At 41.1% G+C, this 21,791-nt stretch overlaps 1 protein-coding gene across 1 annotated transcript in view; it reads left to right on the top strand.

The window, feature by feature from the left end:
* Positions 1-17,201, top strand: part of NFYB (nuclear transcription factor Y subunit beta) — an 18,186-nt gene extending 985 nt beyond the window's left edge. Inside the window, exons 2-7 of the mRNA XM_027659109.1 lie at positions 7,891-7,984; positions 8,489-8,619; positions 10,420-10,617; positions 12,400-12,481; positions 15,471-15,550; positions 15,763-17,201. Of these exons, the coding sequence (XP_027514910.1) occupies positions 7,891-7,984; positions 8,489-8,619; positions 10,420-10,617; positions 12,400-12,481; positions 15,471-15,550; positions 15,763-15,795 (618 nt within the window). The 3' untranslated portion in view covers positions 15,796-17,201. The remainder of the gene's footprint in view (positions 1-7,890; positions 7,985-8,488; positions 8,620-10,419; positions 10,618-12,399; positions 12,482-15,470; positions 15,551-15,762) is intronic.
* Positions 17,202-21,791: the final 4,590 nt, after the last annotated feature.

The raw sequence follows: 21,791 nt of genomic DNA, 5'->3' as shown, positions 1-21,791 counted from the left end.
GGGGGGCGTCGGCAGGGGCGGCGGGGCGCTGCCCCCGCCGGTGTCCCGCTCTCTCCGCGGGCCCCCCGCCCCCCCGCTCCGGCTCCATTTTGCGGCCTAGGCGGGGGTGAGGGCAGCAGGCGGGGCTGCCCCGCGGCCGCCCGGCACCCGCCCGGCCCGGTGAGGGGCGGCGGGCGCTCCGGGTCTCTCGGCCTCCCGCGGCCCCGCCACGGCGGTGTGCGATGTCCCCGCCGGCCGCGCTCGCTGTGCCCCGGGGCCGCCGCTCCCGCGGCTTTGTGGCGGCCGCGCCGGGCGGAGGGGGCTCCGCGCTCTTTTGTGTCCGCCCGGCCGAGCCCCCCCTCCCCTCGCCGCGGGGGGCGAGGGTCGGGACCCCCACCACGCCCACGGCCTCGGGTCGGGACCCGGGCAGTGGCCCGGCCGCGCCTCCCGGTGCCCCCCGTGCCGTTGTCGGGACAGAAATTTCCTGGAAGGTTTGGCGGCGTTTTGCGGGGATAAGGAGCGGAGGGCGAGGCCCCGGGATGTGCGAGTACCCGGGTGGCGGTGCCGGCGGGAATACGAGGCCGGGCTGGCTGCAGGGGGCCCGGGCAGTGCGGGTGAGCGGCCCCTCGGCCCCGCAGGTGCGGCCAGCGCGGGAGTCACATCCAAGGTGACCAACAATAAAGTTGCTGATTAACTGCGGACTCTCTTCTTGTTCGATTTGTAAACAAGGGGTCACGACAGACGAGTTGCCTATCGAACAGATGTGTCGGGAAGGCTTGGAGGCTGTGGGTATAGGTGGGAAGTTTCCCCCCCGTGCCCCTGCGCTGGCTGCGTTTGCATCATTGAAGGGCATGAAATCGGGAAGTGGGATCGATCGGCTGGCACTGGCACAGACACAGCCGGGTGGCATCGACGCTTGTCCTGAAACACACGTGGCAGGCGGGGGAGAGACAGGACACTGCCATTATCAATGTTCACACAACTCGGGTGTGTTCGGCAGGTGTTTTTGGGCAGACCTGTGTGTGCCAGCCGCTGTTCTGTGTCTCTGGAAATTATGTAGTTGGCGATCCCGAAGAGTATTGTATAGGTTATTCACAGACAATCGTATTGGAAAAAAAATTTGGTATGTTCTGGTAATGTTTCTGCAGCTATGAAGATAACTTATCCCCTTCGTGGGTCCTGCTGCAATACAGCAGCAATAGAAAATCAACAACTAGCTTTACCAATTTCTTCAAGGCTTAACCAAAAATATTTTGTTCTGCAAAGAACTGTCATGTAAAAGCTACCTACTGTGCTTGAGTTGCTTTTGGGAGTGCAAAATTATTGATAACAATGACCTGAACATTTCTAGGCAGTGAGGAACATAGAAACTTGAGGTTCAGCCTTTGAATGGATTCTGTCACACGTAGTAACCTTTGCTTGTCATCCTGATAGATGGAAGTTATTGTCAATTAAAAAAAAAATAATTGCAGCTTTCTCAAAGGAAGCTTTGGCAAAATGGTAGCAAAAAGCAAAATGGCAGAAGCCACTTCAGGCGTTATTCACAGAATTTGCAGGAATGGAGAGATGGTGTTTATACATAATCATTAGCATAGTGTTTCTAAACAATGAGCTAGTGATTGCTTTCATTTTCTCTTTGGTTATGTGGCCTATGGCATGACAGTTAGAATGTTAAGGGAGGATCCATCTGTAATTGTCTAGGACACCCAGGATTGTTCAGTCTGAATCATTATGAGGTCTGCCTGAGTCGCTTGAGCTCTGCATTGAGTGGGTGATTATTTATGGCCTTGGCAGCCAGCATTTACAGCTATGACATTATATTTGAGAGAAGTCAAGAACACTGGATATTGCTCTTTACACTTCAGTATTTGACAGTTACAGCAGTTCAAAGCTTAACTCTTATTTGTGGTAATAACTACATGAAGGGAGGCAACATTCAGGAGTGGAATAAAAAAGATTGTTCAAGATACTGTGAAGATAGGTAACATTAAACACTGAAATTTTTAAAGTCTGATACCTTGTTTTGTTGGCATTTAAAAGAGGTTTGCAAGGCTCTTTCTTTGGTGCTTTCAAATGCAGATCTGTAATGTCACTCTACCTTTAAAATTTTGCTTAGAAAGGAATTTGACTGAGTTTTGCAATAGTACTTTGGAGAAATACAGTATTTGGAAATTGCTGTTTGAGTGGCAGGATGCTTGTAAAAAGGGCAAAACATGACTATATGTATGCCTGCTAAATAACATCAGTAGAATAAAAGAAAGTGTCAGCAAATTCAGTGATTTTGGCTGAAAATACTGGTCTGGTCTGAAGTAGCTCTGTGAAACTCTTGCTTGTCCTGTTACTTGAGAGGAAAAAGTTTCTTGGCACACTTGAGGTACTACTGCAATGAAGGAAAAGCATAACCAACTTACGAAAGAAAAAGGCGGGATTTATGGACTGCTGATTAAATAAACAGAACAGCTTAGTTTTTCACAAAAATTGCTAGAAAAGTATCAAAAACTTAATATTGAAAGGTATTATGGGGATTTCAGTCAGGTTGCAGGAGGAAGGAGGTGCTGGTGCAGTCTGTTCAGCACTGCTGTCCTCTTCCAGCTTATGCAAAAGCAACAAAACTGCCTCTGTTCCTCTGTTCATCTTGTTTATTTTCCCCTCCAGCTTCTCTCTTCTGCTGCCAAAAAGGAGAATGCATGGAAACTCGGTTTCTCCTGCTTGCTCCATATCACTAATCCACTCCTACTTGATGTGAAAATTCATGTGTTGTTAGTCCACCCATATGTATTGGAGCTGTGCTTGTGGACGTTAGCCAGCCTGGGAAGGAGCCACCGTGTGCTCTAGCATAGCTGGATCCATGTGGAGGGGACTTGGGCCAGTGACAGTGGGGCTCATAAGACGTAAAGTTGATGGGCTGTTACGAGGAGGGGGAGGGTGGAAAGGTAGCAATGCCCTGTTTGTGGTCCAGGGGAAGGAACCCAGTACAGCTGAAATGCTGATGAGCCTTAGTGATGCTGTGGGGTTCTCTAAGGATCAGTCTGCTTCTCCTAATGTTATTCTCCTGTGGGGAAAAAACACTTTGTGAGAGATTAGAGAAGCCTGAGATGGAGAGAGAGAGAGAGAGAGAACAGGATGTATTTGTGTTGTAGGCATGTGCTAAGGGATTTTAACTTTATGCTTTTGTGTGCCTGCTGGAGCAATGTCTCATGAATGCATTCACCAGCTGGCATTTCCTGCTGCAAGAGACACTGCCAGGTGAGAATTCAGTGGGGAGTTAGGTTCCCCAGGAGTCACTGAAAAATAAAAGGAAACTAAAGTTGTATTTTCAATTGAAAATTTTTTCTCTTTAGCAGATGAGGGTGCAGAAAGCTCAAACAAAATGTTGTGTCTCTGCTGTTATGTACTGCTTCAGAGCTTTACATCTTGTGACAAGGTGTGGCAAAATTAATCTACGGTGACTGATGTGGTTACTACCTACAGTTTGTTATCATTTCTATCCTGCTTCTTTGACAGAAACAACTGTGTGGAATGTGTGTCAAGTGCTTCAGTTCATTGCATATAATTTTCTGCTGTCCCTCTTGTAGTGTAGCAGTTTGGGAGACGGGGTGAATAAATACGACATGAAGTACTTAAATCACAAGAGGCCTTTGGTTCCCCTTCAAGAGATCAGTTTTGCAAATCATTGCCAGATAACTTCACCATTCTGAAGATAAAAATCATGTTTCTTTGATTAGTTTTAAATTTTTTTTTACTTTTATACTGATCTAAGCTTTAGTCCCTTAATCCCTTTGCCCCCTCAATGCTAACAGGTCTGGGCTTGCATTCTTCTTCAGTTATCATTTAGCTGAGCCACAGATAGTGGTCTCTTAAGAGAGCTCATAAGATTAAACAGGATGCAAGATTTACTTTGAGATACTGAGGTTTTATTAATTTAGTATAGACATGTTATAGGAACAGTCTGAGTTGTGGGCAGCTGACAGGAGCATGTTTTTTTAAGCACCCTTCAAAATATTTATACCAGATGTCAGACTAAACCTGTGTGTTCATTCACTTGCATCTTATCACTGAATTTTCTTTGATGTCTGAAGTGTTTCTCTTTTAATGTATTTCTCAGGTTAATTTCCATGCATCAAGTAATTTATATATTCCTAGTAATATTCTTTTTCATTAAAGATAAAAAAACCAAAATTGAACAGAAAACCACTAGCAGAAAACTTTGTGCTGCTGCTCTGTATTCAGATTTTTTTTTTTTTTTTTTGCAGTGTAACACTAGGTGCTTGTGTCCTGTACTTCCTTCACTTCTCTTCCTGGTTGTTGATAAAAATCAGATAGTGGCATGGTCATTTTAGAGACTGACATGTCACTTCTGATGTGCTTAGCTCTCAGTCTTGATTCAGTCCGTGTGTATGCATGGAGGAGCTTCAGTGTTTTCCTAGTACTGGAGGCAGAGGATAATGTCCAACATGTAGTAAGTACTTCTTGCAGGTGTACACAGTATGTGCTGTGAGACCAGGTGTTGGAAACCTCCTCCCTCATGCAATTCAGTGGCCACACAGGGGTAGGAAATGGTCTTGTGTTAAAAGACACTGCAGTGTCTGTGTGCTGAAACTGCCATGCAAATGCCATGTACAATCTGCAAGCGGGTACTTGTTTTTGAAGCAAGTTGTAACAACTCCAGGGGTTAAAGCAAAATCTGAGTGGGGAGTTCTTGCCCATCTGGACCTTTTAGGATTAGATCTCCCAGGAGATCTCCTGTTCATGAAATTTAGCATCTATTTCCATCCAAAGTGGTAGCTCTTCCTACTAAAAGTGCCAGCATAAGAACTGTTGTCCTTTCAGTCTCTCGGTGACTGCAGTTAGTGTAGGCAGGGTGTTGTTTGTATGTTAATTGCACTGCTGCCTTTCTAGAGTAACTTCAGGGACACAAAGTTTAGTGTGTTTTGTGGCTTTGGAGGGTTTTTTTGCCTCTTTGTTTAAAGGAACGGGATTAGTTAGCAACAGTGTATTGAGAGCAGTGTTTTCTGGTTTTCTGCGCCCTGTTGTGTGTACTACAGACCTTGTGCTGAGCTTGACAATCAGATAATGTGATTGACTTGTTTTGAACATCTGAAATTAAAACCGTAGTACATGAGCATGTAAGTGTGTTGATTATGAGATGACCAGGGTAGCAGTGGCCACAGCTTTCTGCAAGGTCATGTTTGTGTCATCCATCAGGCTCAAAGAAATACTAGTAGGGTGACTAGATGGTGTATTAATTACAGTTGCTATATTCAGATACCTAGGTCTAGATTTGAATTAAATGACAAATGTGGCTGAAGTTCTTCCATCAACTTACTTGGATTGAAGTGGTGTGCAGGGATACTGCTCCTTTTCTCACTGTGAGGCCAGACAGGCTGTGGAGGGGGCTCATGGGGCAGCTGCGCAGGCTCTGGCTGTGGGGGTCTTCAAGATGGATAATGCCCTGGGCAGTCTGCTCTGAGCTTGGAGCTGACCCTGCTTTGAGCAGTGGTTGAAGTACAGAGACCTCCCGAGGCCCCTTCCAACCTGAATTATCCTGTGATCCTGGATTAGGGCCTGGTTATGCAGAAGGGTGTTACGCTGTCCATAATCTCCTGTCCCAAGGTTGTCCTGGCAGCTAAAAATCTTTCTTAAAGTAATACTGACAGAAGTAATTTCAGTTGATATTAAGCTGTCAGTGCCTGTTTTCTTTATCTGAGTCAGATCTGCCTTTTTCTGTTGCAAGCCTTTTCCTGTCAATTTTGCTAATCACTGTTTTAGATTCATGATGTTGATAAACGTTCACACAAATTCCCACTAATGGTGAAATAATAAACACTGTAAGTAGATCTGGAAATGGGCACACATAAAAGAATAGAAGCAAAGATGGTACCTTGAGGATGTATTAGTCTAATGTGGCCAAAACTGTCTGCAGATGCAGCAGAGGTTTAAAAGAGATTCAAGCAGAAATTGTCTTTTGAAGGTGGGCTGGGCTAATGAAAGCAAGATGGTTTCTTAAATGATATTGATGGGTCTTGGCAATAAAGGTTCAGATGGGGTAGCCTCCAGGAGGGGTGAGCAGAAACCAATGAATTATTACATCACTGAAGAAATTTAAAGAATATTGCAATCATAAAGGAAGGAAATATTTTAGAAGATAGTTTTCATAGGAGACTAAAAAAGGAGGGGGAAAGAAAGATCAAGCTATGTAAAATGGTACTGGGGCTGAGTAAACTTGATGCTTAAAGATTGTTGAGATCCTGTGTTAAATTCTGGTATGGATCAGAGAGCTGAAACTGAGAACAAGACTGCCAGAAAATCCTAACTTTTACTTTGGAGGTAGCTTTTGGGATTTACCAGGCTGCAGAATGTTAATTGTTTCGAATTGCAGAAGGAAGAGAGGGACACAACTCTCTTAATGTTGTGTGATGTCAGTTTTGGTAATCTTGACGTACAGGACTGTGATATCCTTGCATTGTCATTACAGTGAGCTGAGTAAGCAAACAGCAGATCCTTTGGAAAATTGAAAAGCAAAGTTAAATCTCCCAACAAAGTATCTGCAAAATGCAGACAAAGTGAATTTATGTGAAAGTTGGCCCATAGAAGGCTAATGCCTAAACCACTACCTTTCCTTTGGGCAGAGATGCTGTGTAAGAAGTGAAACTGGTTTACAAAAGCCTATCAAAAGGGACCAGTAGTTCTTTTAAAAAGTCTCTGTATATGTGTGTGTGTGTGTGTGTGTAATATGTACAATAAAGAAGATGTAGAAGGGTTGGTTTTTCTCTTGAGCAGCTCCTAAGGCTACATCCAGCTGTTGTAGTATTGTCTGAAATGTGAGCAGTGCTCGGGTTACTCGTGCATCTGTGGCCAAGTGTAACACCGGACGTTACCTGAAGGTTTGAAAGCAGAACTCAGCCTTGTTGCCACAGGCAAAGTGCAGATTAGAGAGAGGTTAAATGCTCATATTTCTGGGTAGGTATAAAAATAACACCACGTTGCTTCTTCCTGCCTCTCCCTCTCCAGGCTAATGTTTGTGGAAATAAGTGAGCTGTGTGGTCTCACTGGCTATGACCCTCTGGGGCAAAGGTTGTTCTCCAAAGACACCAGGGACCTGTACAGCTGGTGTAGGACAGCGAGTGAATCCAGCCGAGTTCTGCCTTCCTGAGGCCTGTGTGTGCAGCTTGTCAGTAAAAAGGAGGGAAGTACTGGTTCTTTAGGTGTCCCTGTTTCTCCTGGCATTCACACTACCTATTGGACTGTGACTCCATCTCCAAAGCCTCAAGATGAAGTCTTCTTGTTGGCCACCCTGTCAGAACATTGAGAGAGGAGCATTGAAGGATGCCCAGAGGAGTGAGGCAGGGCAGGACCAGGGAATGCAAAGGGAAACAACTCAGAAGGCACACAGGGGTGAGTGGTGCCTCAAGGAGGAGGAAGATGCAGAGCTGGTCCTGAGGTCTGGCTAGAAGTTTGTCAGTGGGCTTGACCAAAGCTGTTTGTGTGGAGGGTAAAGGTGAGTGAAGGATGCACTCTGTGTGGTAATGAGTAGGTAAAGCATTCAGTGAGCAGGGCCCTGGTATAGGTTTTGAGTGTTGTTCAGAGAAACAAACGCCTTGACCTGTTCTGGTCAGGCCCTCCTGGGAACCCAAGGTTACTGTGTATGTGCTGCACGAACCAAATGGTTCTGTGCATGGCCTGTGCCTCTGGCTGAGCTCTTGGGGAAGCCTTACGAAACAGTTTCTCTATTTCCACTGACTGTAAAGCTCAGTAACAAAGGTGGGGATGCTGTTCTCAAATGACAAAGTATTTATGCTTTGCAGAAATTGGTCTAACAGTTTTAAGTTGATTAATGTGCTGGTTTTCAGCAGCAGCTGTACTTAACAGTGTAACAATCATACCTGAAAGGTTTCCTTCCTCTGGTTGTAGATGGATGGTGATAGCTCCACGACAGATGCTTCTCAGTTAGGAATTGCTGGAGATTACATTGGTGGCAGTCACTATGTGATACAGCCTCATGATGGTAAGAATGTTATAGTAAATGTGCTATTTCTCTGTGTGTATATATAGAGATATATATAATTTTTTTTCTTTCCAGTTCTTGTATAGTTCTCTGCTATCTTTTCTCAAGCTAAGAATTTGCAGTTGTTTGTATTCATAATGTATTCAGATGTAAAGCATTTTTTCTGCATCCTGAAGGGTGGAGGTTGGATTTTTCAATGTTGGCACCGACACCTTGAGGTAATGACAAAAAAAATTTACTTCCTAGGAAACAGTGTGTGTTTTGACATGACATTAAGAATGCCTGGTGATCAGCAGCCATGTACATTTCTGTGCATAATGAGATAAAAATTATATGTTTATAAAGGTACCCTGATGTTGCATCTATTTTTTTAATTATTTTGATGGTGTTAATGCACTGTGCTTTCAAAGGACTTCATCCTTCAATGTAAGATTTTAAACTGACTTAATTATTGCCTGCTGTCTATCAAGTACCATTTCTGTTAACTTTTCTTTATTTCATTAGACACAGAGGACAGCATGAATGATCATGAAGATACAAATGGCTCAAAAGAGAGTTTTAGAGAACAAGATATATATCTTCCAATTGCAAATGTGGCAAGAATAATGAAAAATGCCATACCCCAAACAGGAAAGGTAATACCCTTGTCTGTTAAAGAAAATGTGTTAATGAGTTTTATTCCTTCCTTTTGGTGAACTTGAGCTGGTAGAACAATATATTTTTCCAAGTGATGGTGGTTTATTGGATAAAAGCCTTATAAAAGAAAAGGAAAAAAATAGGAGCAGGAGATAATTGAGACCAAGTCCATTTTTTTTAGGTTTCTGGAAGCTTTGACTAACCACTGTAATTAGAGCATCCAGAACAGTGTTTTTCATAGGGCTTTCAAGAGCTTTCTTTTTCTAAGATATGTTCTCTGAAACTGTTGTAAAGGATGAGACTTGGTGACAATCCTGTATCACTAAGAATATTTTCTGTGCAAGTCTCTCAAGAGACTTAATCTACTTTTATTGTGGTGCATAACATTTTAACTAAGTGAACCATTTTGGATGAAATAAAAATGTGATCCTCATCCTGAAGGAAGGAGAATGGTTAGCCTTCCATCACCCTGATTTTTACATACCCACATGCCAAAGTGACCTAGGAAGTCTGCCTTATACCATGTAGCAGACAAGGCCAGATATTGAAACCCTGTTTTTATTTCTTACTTCTAAGAATAGACTTTTTAATCCATTCTGCTGAGCTGGTGGTTGTATAATTATTTGATTGTTCTACCTGTTTATCTTAAACCTTTGCAGGGCTCCTATTACTTGCTGTTTCTCTGTTGTATTCCAATTCCAGCCTAGCTAAAACTGGGGTGGGTTTTTTTGGGATCACTCTAAATAGAAGGAAGACATAATTTACTTGCATCTGCTTGTACTTTCATAGTGTTCAGGGCTTTCTGGAGATCTGGGTGTTACATTTATAACTTTGCTGTGAAAAACTCTACCCTAGTCCATATTGTCATAAATTTTTAGTGATCAAGATGAGATTTTTCTCAAGAATTTAGCATATGGGATGTAGAGCTATCTTGAAAAATCAGGCTGTTTTTTTGTGAAAAACTGCAAAGGAAGTTGCTGGCTGGTGACTTCTGAAAATCTCGCCCTATGTGTCTGAAAATATCAGAGGAACTGGTGAAGATTCTGCATATGATTACTGCATCTTTTTTTTTTAAATACAAATAAGGTTCTTCTCATGTGAAGAATCAGGATCTTAATTATTAAAATCTTCCCAAGTAATCATGAGTAATGCTTGCTGTAATTTTAAGTCATGGAAATTACTTTTGTCCAGCTGAAAATAATAATCACATTTACTTATTTCATTCTTGCCAGGGGCATATGTTTCTTCATTTGAATTCTCATTTGGAAAATTTGTACCAGAATATTAAAGCATTAGAAAGGCTTCCTGCTAGGCATATATTCTAGTCCCTGAATCTGGTCAGGATAAAAATACTTGTCATTGCTGAATTTGTGGGAACATACTGCAGTGGGGTTGGAACTGCTGGGTCTCTTAAAAGGAAGATGCAAGTGGGCTATGACATGGTAATGAACAGATTTAAAGAGACATAGGTAAGCAAAACAAGCAGTACTGAGGTGCTTTTGTGTGTAAAAGCTTGTACAGAACATAGTTAGGACTTCAGGAGATCCTGGCAGTTGTCTGTACAGGCTGCTTGAAATAGTGAAACATAGCTAAAGTCATGTTGCAGCTGTTCTTACACAGAGCAGTGATGACTCTCTATGATCCAGTGATTCCCTATACAGGTGTTGCCAAAATGGGTGTTATCATTAGGTTTTGGGATGTTTCCTTTATTATCTGGTGTATTCCTTGAGGTTTTTTGTGGTGGGTTTTTTAAATCTTGCATCTTAATTAATAATTTTATGATACTTTTTCCTTACTAGATTGCTAAGGATGCAAAGGAATGTGTACAAGAGTGTGTAAGTGAATTCATCAGCTTTATAACATCAGAGGCAAGTGAGAGGTGTCACCAAGAGAAGAGAAAGACCATCAATGGAGAGGATATTCTCTTTGCCATGTCTACGTTGGGGTTTGATAGCTATGTTGAACCTTTGAAGTTATACCTCCAAAAATTCAGAGAGGTTGGTATATGCTTGGGTTATTTCCTCACTTACTTAACCTAGTTGTGTTTAGCTCTCTGTCATTGCAATTATGTAACAGGTAACTTGCACAGTATCTCACAGCCACTAGGCAGGGAGTAATGTTACGTTTAAAAGCCTTCAGAGTTTATGAAGAGAAAAAGGAGGAAGTAAGCATTTTGATTAGACTTGCTGATTCAGAGTAGTTAAAGCTTTCAACTGAATAAATTATCTAATATGTTCGTGGTAGTAAATTGCTCTGTTCTTTAAAGGTGCCTATTAAGAATGTTGGATTTGCTCTTTGGGTTCAGTCAATAAAACTGTGCTTGTCTACATCCTATGTGGAAGTAGCCTAATGCCTTTTGTTTGTCTGGACTTCAGATCTGCAAAAGAAAAGTTGTTTTTCCTCATGCTAGAATAATGATTCACATGGAAACCTATCTGCTTCAATGGGTTTTTTAATTAATTTTTTTTTAGCGTGTCCCTCGGTTTGCTTTTGATACACAATATCAAAAGTAGTAGATAGTGCATGCTACCTATGTGATCTAAGCAGTTTAATTTATCCCTACTCTAGCAGAAAGTAAGTGGTGGTTTCCTTTCAGCAATTTAGACTTTTCTAAAAAGGAAGTTGCTTCTGCTTGGGTTTTTTGTTCTGTTCTGCCTCCCCCATCTAAATTGGCATTGCTATAGATGAGTATGCTCTTCAGACTTTGTTTTGTAGACCTAAGGTTTTTTTAATTAATGGGGTCAGACTCGCTAATGATATTTGATTTGCTGATGGCACTTAAAGCTTCCCAGAAGGTCATTTACTGTGATAACTGAGTAACAGGAGGGGTAATCTAAAAGTTGGAAGTACTGCTGTGTACTGTCTTTTTCTAGTGCTGTGTAGCAGTTGCACATGCTGTGATAGTGCTGTATGTGCTTTAATTAAAAATGCAAATATTGCCTCACTAGTTTCAGTACTACTGAAGAAGTCTGAAGTGGGTCTATGCTACTTTCATTCTTAATTGACTGTTTTTGCAGATTATATATGCTGTGGTAGCAGAGTAGTTGGATTGGGTTTTAATTGGATGGGTGAATCAGATAGCTTTGCTCATCAGTTTTAAATCTCCATTCCAGCTAGGGTGTCTTCAGGGTACCATATACAATGAAATACTTCAGTTTTGTAACTGAGTATTTAGTCTGCAGCAAGCACTTGCAGAGAATACTTTTTATGCCCATATTATTTTCTTAGCTGTCTTTATGTAATAGCATAAAGCATCGAACTTCATACTTGTAAACCTGCATGCAGATGACTGGAGGCCTTGGCTTTCTGTGCTGATATCCCTTCTGGCTGTAGTCCTTGACGTGGGAAGAGAAATTCAATATCTTGGTTTTAAATGTCAGTTCTTAGTTGTATGATGATGGCGCCTGTGTGTGGTCGGTAAGCAAATGTTGCACATTCTTGGTAGTTCTGAGTTGCTGTGATTTCTTGTAAATGCTCTTAACGGCTCTGTTTGGATTACCACAGATCTTTGGCTTTCTGCAGAAGGTGAAAAGCCTTTCTTAGAACTACACAGTCCTAGTTTGTCAAGTTTTGGTTTCAGGAATATGGCTAAGATGAAAGACACTTGTAGTATGCATGTTATCAAATCCAGCAGAGTTTACAGGTCTTAGATGTCAAGCTCCAGTTGCTGCACAGTGACTCTTCTGCAAGTTCCAAATGTTGGCTAGAGCTCGTGGGGCTTTGAAAAAATCTCAAGCTTTTTTTTTTTTGTTGTTGTTCAGTGCTATCTCTCTCTGTAGGCAATGAAAGGAGAAAAGGGAATTGCAGGAACAGTTACAACTGGAGACGGTCTAAGTGAGGAGCTCACAGAGGAAGCATTTAGTAAGTAATAATTTTTAATTTATTATATTATTACTACAGCTTTCATAAAAACAGCGCTTCCTTTAGATATCAGAATTCTTACTTGAGGAATATATCCTGGACTGGCCACGTGTTGCATCTGTAATCCATTGAGATTTTTGTTTGAGATATCTGGAGGATAACCTGTGCTGAGATAAACTCCTACCATTGAGTAGGATTTTGGTCAGAAGTCAGATAGTGGTAAATGATAACACTCCAGTAATAGCTAGTATCAACTGTGGAAGATTTTTAAATGCATATATTAGTGCTAGTATTTTTCTCTACGCTTTCTTTTTTTTTTTTTTGTTTTTCCCCAGCAGCTACATGTTTAGGCCACATTCGTTCTACTTGCAAGACTGTGGGGGGAAAAAAGTGACTTGAGGACTTGAGGAGCTCATCTTTGAGAATGAGGCAGAGAAGAACGTCATCTTCATATAATTCTAAAATACTTAGTATTTCTTACAATTGAAAGAATACACAGATTGGCAAATAAAAGGTGTAGGGCAAGGAGCATCATATGCATTCACTGTAGTTCTTCTTCCTGTGAATTAAAGCCTGACAGTTTAGGGATTTGCACTGGTTTTGTTGATGTGGGATTCCTGCATGTAGTCTTTACCTTGGCTTTCAAATATTAGGGGCTGGTAATGTTGAAGCTGATACAAGAAGAATTAGGAAGCGCAGCTCTAGTCATATCTACTGATAAGATTTAGTTTTTCAGGTATCTGATAAATATTCTGTTTAAAGTCACTGCTGAACTAGTAAAAATTCAAAACCTGAGGACCAAAATGACCTATTCAGGGTCAGAAACACACTTTGCTCCCAGTTTGATGACTTTGGATACCTAATACAGATTCTTCAGGTCTCTTCCAGCCTGGAAGATAAGCTTGTAAAACTGGCTCAAAACTAAGAATCAAAATTTAAATATTGCAGTGGACTTATAGAAAGCTTTTTTTTTTTTAATATGACCCTTTTAATTTTATAATTAAAGATTAGGCAATGCAAATAGTAAAATCTTATCTGTAGTCACTCATAGGTAATAGCTCTGTTTGTTTTGAAGTAGTGAGAGACTATCACAACTATGGGTCCTACTTGTTTTACCTTGGGTATGTTGCTAATGGTTTCTACATTGCAGCTGTTTGGAGTCTGTCCAGTTTGGAAGTTTGTTGAATCAATATATAGAAATTGTTCTAAAAGGTTTATTTCATGTAAATACTGATTTGTATTTGTGTATATTCTGATTTTCGCTTCAAGCATCTAAACTGCTGTTCAGGAATTGAGTGAGAATATGTAGTTGGAAACTTCTCGTTGTATCTGTGTCCACTGTCTTGTTTTATAGGGCAAAGAGGCAAATTCACAAAAAGTTTCTCCTCTTGATGCTCATGGGCTGCTTAGCCCAAGTACAATGCCCACCAGAAAATAGAAACCAGAATCAAGAAATCAACTTACTCTATGGATCCTCTGTCCCCCTCCCAGATTTGATGTGATCTGTTAAGCTTCAGAAGGCTGAAGGGCTGCTCCTAGTTCTTGTTCAAATATCTCAGGCCTAGGAGCCTCAGAGTACTCTATGAAATAAACCTCAATTTGGTGTGATTTGAAAACTTTAAAAGTAATATTAAGTCCTGGTAAGATGCAAAGGAGATGTTGCAGTAGTAGAAGGTAAAAAAAAAATTATGTGAATAGCTGACCATGTCAAGTGCTGCAGGTATTTCTCTGCAGAGGGGCAGCTACAGATCTGTCCAGAATGATGGTCTCACTGCAGCAGTAGCAGTGACTGCTGTGCTGCTGTGGCACAACCCTCAGCTGTTTGTTTTAGCCTCACATCAGGGCTGGGTCAGTCTTGCCATTAAGCTGTGTTGGATGTGAAACATGCAGATTGAAGGGCAGTAAATTTTAGACCTGCCAGAGCCACTCTCACTTGCAACTGAAGTAACTGAAAATTTGTACAACCAAGGAGGAAATTAAAAAAAAAAGGTGACAAAACCCCCAACCAACCAAAAATCCAATTACAAAGCCATCAAGTGTCAGCTTTCAAATGAAAACTGTTAAGGATTATGCTGTGTTTTCAAATTTTTTTGTTGGTTATAGATCTTGTCTATACTTAATGACTGAAAACAAAGCCCCATTGTTTGTGTCCTAGAGGAAAATGTTATGTTACAGTGACTCAACTTACAGTTTAAGAGTTCTGCTACTTTGCTGCCAAGTAGCAGTTGTAACATACCTACTCTGTCACAGAGCTCAGTGTACATGTTATTGTGAAGGTTTATGTTATAGCATCGCTCCCCATGTCTTCTCTCTGTATTTCAGAAGTACTTTTTACTCCTTTTGTTGGCCTCTTCTCTCCTGTGTGAAATTCAGAGCTCTTGTGCATACCCTGAAGGACATGCTGAAGTCAACCAGTGTAACATCAGGCTCTGGCAGTGCCTTTTATTTTTTGCCATTGCCTGTCTCTGTTCATCTCTGCTGCCTTCCATGAGGCTTCCATATTGTGGAGTTCCTGATGGATTCTGTTTTATAAAGCAGCATAACCATTTCATTGAGTTCCTCACACGTGGGTATGCTCAAGTGCTAACCAAAGCCAATTGAATTCCCCAGGTTTCCTGGGATATCAAATGCTAAAAATTGCTTTTTCAGTGGTCAGGATGGCCACTCCGCTCCATTTGCCAGGGTACAGCTGGGTATGTTCTGCTTCAGACACGTGCAGGGCAAAAACAAGGTGCTGTCTTACTTTTAGGTTATCTGATGCAAATTTAAGTTGAATTTTGTTTCTTAAGTGTTTCTTCTTAACGGAAAGAAACTTGTTTACTTACAACACTTGGTAACAAGTGTGTCTATATGCAGTGTGGGATGGTAGCTGTCAGGAGATGAATGGCTCTGTAGCCATGGAGTGGAACACAGAGGTTATTTAATGGACACAAGGCTCTGTATATCCAGCAGCTCCTGTCTAACTTTTTTAAAATACTCTTTCTTTCAGCTAACCAGTTGCCAGCAGGCTTAATAACCACAGATGGCCAACAGCAGAATGTTATGGTCTACACAACATCATATCAACAGGTACTGTATCCCATCCCTGCTCTCCTTTCTGCTGCTAAAACTCAAGCACTGATTCAGCTGCTCTGTTCTGAAGGATGCGAATGGATTTTATTTAGTCCTTCGGTGGTGGCTGTGCTGCCATTTCAACACCACGACAGTTCACAGCTGCTGCTGCTGCAGTGCAGTTTCAGAAAAGGTGCATTTGAATGTAAACTTGCATTTTCTTTCTCTAGATCTCCGGTGTTCAACAAATTCAGTTCTCATGATTTTGAAGAAAACTTTTTATCTGGGAACATGAGACGGAAAACCTGTGCAACTCTAATGAAGAGGCAGTTTTAATGACTGGTGAAGAGATTTATCTCTTTGTATATTAAATAGCTGTAATGTAGCTACCAGAAGCTTGACTAATTGAGGTGTGAGTTCTGACTCAAATCTTTTTCATGATGATTTTAAAAAAAATAATTGGATTTTAAAGGTATTAAAGTATTTTTGTTTTGTACAAGAGTTTGTTGCTCTGTATAACTCCTGTATGCATTGTATATTGCAATTTATTACTGTCAGAGATTTGTAGACAGTTTCTTATTTTCATATTGAATCATGTTACTTTTGTAATTCAGGTAAACAGCTGGGTTAATTCATGTTTACCCTTTGAATTAAATTGTAAGGGTAAAGTTCATTTTTGAATGCAAGTTGCCTTTATTATAAAGATTGAGTTGGTCTTGGTTATGTAACTTGTCTTGCATGACAACCTCAACTAACTTTACATGTCAGCATATTTATTGAAATTTTGAAAGGGACTTTTTCCTCATGAAACGAGCAGCTCAAAAGAATTGCTACAACTGTTTTTTTAATGTAACTTCTGAATTAAAAGTTAATCAAAACCAATGAATGCTCTACTACATTTAGGGGCTTAGAGCTTATCAACAGTGTTGAAAGCACTGACTGTGTGTGATGCAGGTTTTTTTTCAGTTGCATTAACTCCCCTTTAACTTACTTTGATATTTTTAAGGTGGTCTTTCTGCCTTCGTTTTTATGTATGGTTTTTAGAATCCAAAACTTAGAAATCCAAGGCTAGTGGGGGAGGGGGGGATTTTATAGTCCTTGTGGTAAAAGATCTCATTTTAACTTTTTACTGAAATGTTTTAAGGTTTCTTGTGAGAGTGTGGGAACTCAAATGTGTTAGTGACTTTGTGTGCAGGCTGCCTGTGTGTGTGTGTGTGTGTGTGTGTGTGTGTGTGTGTGTGTGTGTGCAGGAGTGGCTGAAACTTGAACAAGTGATACAAACCTGAAATGGAAGACAGACTTCTAGTTTGCTGTCTCTTTCCTGGTTTTGCAATAAACTCTTCCTGGGTAATGTAGTTCTGTATATTTAGTGAGCTGTTCTTGGTAACATTTCTGTTTCTTTAATAATTGGGTGGGTAATTTTGTTGCCATGTCTTAGCCTGTTAGGGTAATGGTGGGGGTTTCAGTAATATATCTTACTCAGACTGAATTTTGGGACCTTTGATATTTTTACTGTTTGCAGTGGACTGCAATGTAATATAATAATTATCTTTCTACCTACATGTCATTAATTTAAGCAAACCACACCTTGCAACTGTTGCCATATAATTTCTTGCTGGTTTTGTCTTTTTCTGAAAAAAAAAAAAAGGAAAAAAAAACCAAAAAAAAAGCCAAAAAAGAAAAGGGAAAAAAAAAAAAGTAACAGTTCGGTATTGGGAAAATAGCTTAAACTAAGACATCCTGGAAGCCTGAAATAGGCAGTTCTTTGCTAAACAAAAATTTTATGTATGTGCAGATTTAAACAGCGTTTCTTACGTGTCAGCATCATGCTGGCAGAGCCTTTGGAGGTGATCCAGTGTATTCTGTGGCAGTCTGGACGGATGTTCTGGGTTTTGTGGCAGCCTGTCATTCTTCAGCAGCTATGACTGAACAAATGGAGTTTTTCATTAAATGTAAAAATGAATAACACAATCCCTACACGAGCCCCTTCTGTTTGTATTCCATTTATTTCAGGGCAGCATACCCTGGTCTTGATGTTCTCAGATTTGCAATGGAAAAAAGCTGTGATACCAGCTAAGGAGAAGCTAGGAGAGATTGGCAGTTGGAAGTGCAGGAAGGGGGCTGAGGTCATCTTCTGTGAGTTTAGTTTCAAGTATTTTGAGTTTGTGGTTTATACACCATCATGTGAGCAAAGGAGCGTTTTTCTTTTTTCTTTCTTCTCTTCCTCACCCCCTGAGGTCCAGGCACAAAACTGCAACCAACTTGCTCATTCACTTCTGAAACTACATAAACAGAAGTAATAGTGCAACACTTTGTTCCATCTCTCTTTGAAACCATTCTAATAAAGTCTGAAGAAATACTTGCCTAATTTATATTAGGAGTAGCACAACCACTGCAGAGCCTTTAGTTTTGTTTAACAACTGATGCACGTTCTCACTTTTCAAGTATTCCAAGTTTACAAGTAGCTTGGACCCAAATCAAGAATGACCATTCCTGCTGCATCTCATGTGTTCCTACAAAACTGCTGTGTTTGGTTCTCTGAATGTTTTGTTTGAACTGACGTAACCCCAAATTGAGCTCGCACTCGAGAAAGCTGTGGCAGCCTGTGCTGAGACTTGGAGAAAGGCTGCTTGCAACAGCAGTGATGGTCAAAGATCTGTTTCCAAGCACAGTGACTTTTTTTTAGGTGTCTTTTCATGACACAAGCAAATTTTACCACAGTGATTTTTTTAAAATGAATTTCTGTGTAACTTGATCCTCCTGACATTTCTTTATAGAGTGCTCGTGGTGTCTTTAAAAGCACAGAATTGTTGTTATCTCTGGTCAAACTGCAGTTATGAGAAAAGCTGATTTAGGTGGTGCTCTTCTACATCCCATTTTCATTACAGGCTTAATGGGAGCTGAGGCTCTGCCTTTACCAGTCTTGTTGACGTACATACGCATTGTTTACTATTTTATTTATTCCTCTCTTCTGATCTCTACTGAATGCTAAAATATGTGGCTGGATGATGTAGCCAGAACACAGATGGAGTCCTGGCATGAGGTGGTACATTCTAAATATCTACTGACCCATGCTTATCTGCCTGTAGGTAAAAGTCAGCCGGAATTATATGGGCTGTACTTCAGATAGCTGTCTTCCTTGAACTGCACCCTGATATGCTGTGAATCATGTCAGATTAGTAGGTGATCCCTGTTGCAGTTTCAGGATGATGCTCATTAAGATGTTGCAAGCATATATAGGTGATTTCTCTCTTGCCTTTGGCAGGAGAGGAAGCATATGGGCAACTGCACACGCAGAGGAGATTCCTCAGTGCAAAGCAAGGGGGAGAGCCAAGGGCTAGCATTTTCCCCAGCACTTTGCTGTCATGATAAGAGTTGGCAGCAGCCTTGCTTATAGCTATAATGTTCCTCATTTTGCAGAGCTCTGAATGTGATTAATGTTCTAGTTGTCACATAGACTCGCTGCTTCAGTTACATTTACAGCAATAAGACAACTTGCTTTTAAGTCACTGTACTCCCAAATGGTGCAGGCTTGACTTTTTCAGTTTTGTTTTGTACCAAGTAAAGTAAAAGAAAGGAAGATTTTCACCTAAATTTGAAGTGAATTTTCTTGTGTCTATAGATGAAGAAACCCCGCACCCCTGTATGTAGATTCTAAGATTAATAACACTATAGGAAAACTATATTTTATACAGGGCCCAAGCAGCCCTAAAGGAAGAAATTAAATATTGATAATGTGGACTGTGGTTCTTACTGTTCTCATGTCAGACTGGTTTGGTGGAAGGGGCAGTGGTAGGAGGATGCCTTTTGGATGTGGTACACTTTAAGATATACCTTGTTGAAAATACAAACCAATTTCTCCTCTTCAAAAATCAGATATGCTGTTCTGGCAAAATAATTCACACTTTTGTCCTTTAAAAGGCTGAAAAAATACATTCAAGCAACCAAATATTGATCCATTTACCTATTGATTTGTGAAAGTGGGATGATAATGGAATGCAACGTCACCTCTGACCCTCGGTATGTAAAAGTTTAATGGGAAGCTCTCTGGAAACTGCCAGTTCAGCTTGTGGTGACATCCAAGGCCACGTGCTCTTGGGAGCGAGGGCAGTTTGCTCCTGTGCACAGTGGTCTCCAAATTGGTGCCAGCTGCAGAGTTTATTAAATCAGGGTCTCCAAGGATGGCTGTGGAGGCAGGGCCAGAGGTGAGGCTGTGCACAGCAGCTCAGACAGAGTCGGCTGCCCTTGTGTAAGAAATCTTCCAGGCAAATTTCCAGGGTCATTTCCTGGAATGTTTTACTGCAGCACAGTGGGCCAGGGGATCTGTTTATGGGGAGCAATGGCACCTGATTTGCGTTTGTAGGAAAGAAAACTATTGAGGGTTTAAATGTGCTGGGCAGAGGAGCATCCTTGGGGCTGCTAATCTGATCTGTGTGTGCCTTACACTTAATCTGGCACAGCCCATACAGTAACGTGAACAGCAAATAAAACCACCTCCCAACAGCACACCTGAGACTCACAGTTCAGGTGTAAGTGCTGTGTCACTCAAAATACAGCTGCAGCTAGAACATGGCCACCATTTTATGCAACAGCAAATTAGGAGGAGTATATAATATTTTCACTTCTCTCTGCACCCCGTGGGAAGACAAACAGTCGACCCCAGCAAAGCTTATGTCCCATCACTGTTGAGAGCAACACAGCACAGATGAAGGGTGCTGGGATGCACAGGTTTGTTTCTGCAGCATCCAACTCCTTGGCCCCAGCCATGAATTCCAAAGCCAGCCAGACACTCAAGTTCCCTGTGTAATGTAACATACCAGGAAAAGCAACCTGATGAGCAGGGAGATGCCCGGAGCCAACTAAGAGGAAAGGCTAAGCACTGAGGGAGAAGGAAAGGATCCAAAAATCTCACCTCCAGCCAGCTGGAGAACATTTCTGCTACAGGGAAACAGGCTCCATCACTTTGTGATGAGAAAACAGGGCCTGGGGAGTGTTGCATCAGAGGATGAGTCCACTCTCACTCCACTGAAAACCATGAGCAACAGCCACATTTCACAAGCCAAGCAGCTGAAACTCATCCCAAATGTCTCCGGGGTGGATGCAGTGGGATCAAGTTCCCATCAGAAAAAGAAATAATGACAATAAATGGCCATTTTGTCTGGCTTGACAGCTCCCACATTGCTTCAGATGACTCAGCAGCACTTTTCTACAGCAACTTCATCTTCCTAACTTTCTTCGGTAATCTTTCCATAATAACTACATAAATATCCTGCATTTACACTAAAACATTTATGCTGTAACATAAATAGGTGAAACCTCAAACTATTACATTGATATTTCAAGCCTTTTTTTTTCAAGACAGTTATTTCAGAGAGTTGCTCCCAGACTCCATTTTCCTTATGGAGCAGACAGCATTTAAGGTCAACATAAAAGTCTCTTCTCTAGTCAGGCAAAGTACAGTGAAGAAATAATTACAAAGCTGCTACTAAAAAGGAAAATTTGGGATATTTCTTAATACTGCTCAAAGCTGCAAGGTGCTACTTGTACTAAATAACTTTTTGTTAAAGGAGAACTATCAGCACTGCACATAAGAGAGTGATGGTTACTCTAAAAGGCAGTTAAGAGTCCCAGACAATAAACATTTAAATGAGTGAATGGAGACAAAAAAAGAGGATGCAAACAAAACTAAGGAAATATTGCTTTTGAACCTTCTAAAATGGCATTATACCCAGTGTGCCTCTTTTAAGAATCACTTGGAAATAACTATATTGATAACTTCCATGTGTGGATAACAATATTTCGTAATTTAAACAGATACAGAAATAACTCTGAACACTAGGACACACTGAAATGCCTCATCTCTTTTTCTCTTTGAAGATACCACATCCAAGCCTTAGTTTTCATTTTAAGGAGCTGCTGTACCAACTTAGCAGTTATGTCATATATTAAAAGCAGATGCTTGTGAGAGGCAGAATTCCCTTGAAAAAAAACAATGACAGCAAACTATGCCCAGCCCCAGTTTGGTAGACATTTTTGTTGTTACTGTCAGGGCTGTAAGTCCAACAAGTACCATAAAGTGCTTCAGGCTTTTGAAGGATTTAGGGAACAGACCAAGGCTTCATTTAGCAGCTTTATAGATGCCAGATTATTACCAGATACCTTTAGGCACGTAAGGATGGAGTTAGAACAAACGGGCCCACGAGCTTACAGAGATCTCTTGGGCCTTCCTGCCATCCTCCCTCCAGGGGGCTGCAGGTGC

Source organism: Corapipo altera, unplaced genomic scaffold, assembly GCF_003945725.1.
Source record: "Corapipo altera isolate COAL_440 unplaced genomic scaffold, ASM394572v1 1, whole genome shotgun sequence".
NCBI lineage: Eukaryota > Metazoa > Chordata > Aves > Passeriformes > Pipridae > Corapipo > Corapipo altera.
This window is presented reverse-complemented; position numbering and strand designations above follow the sequence as displayed.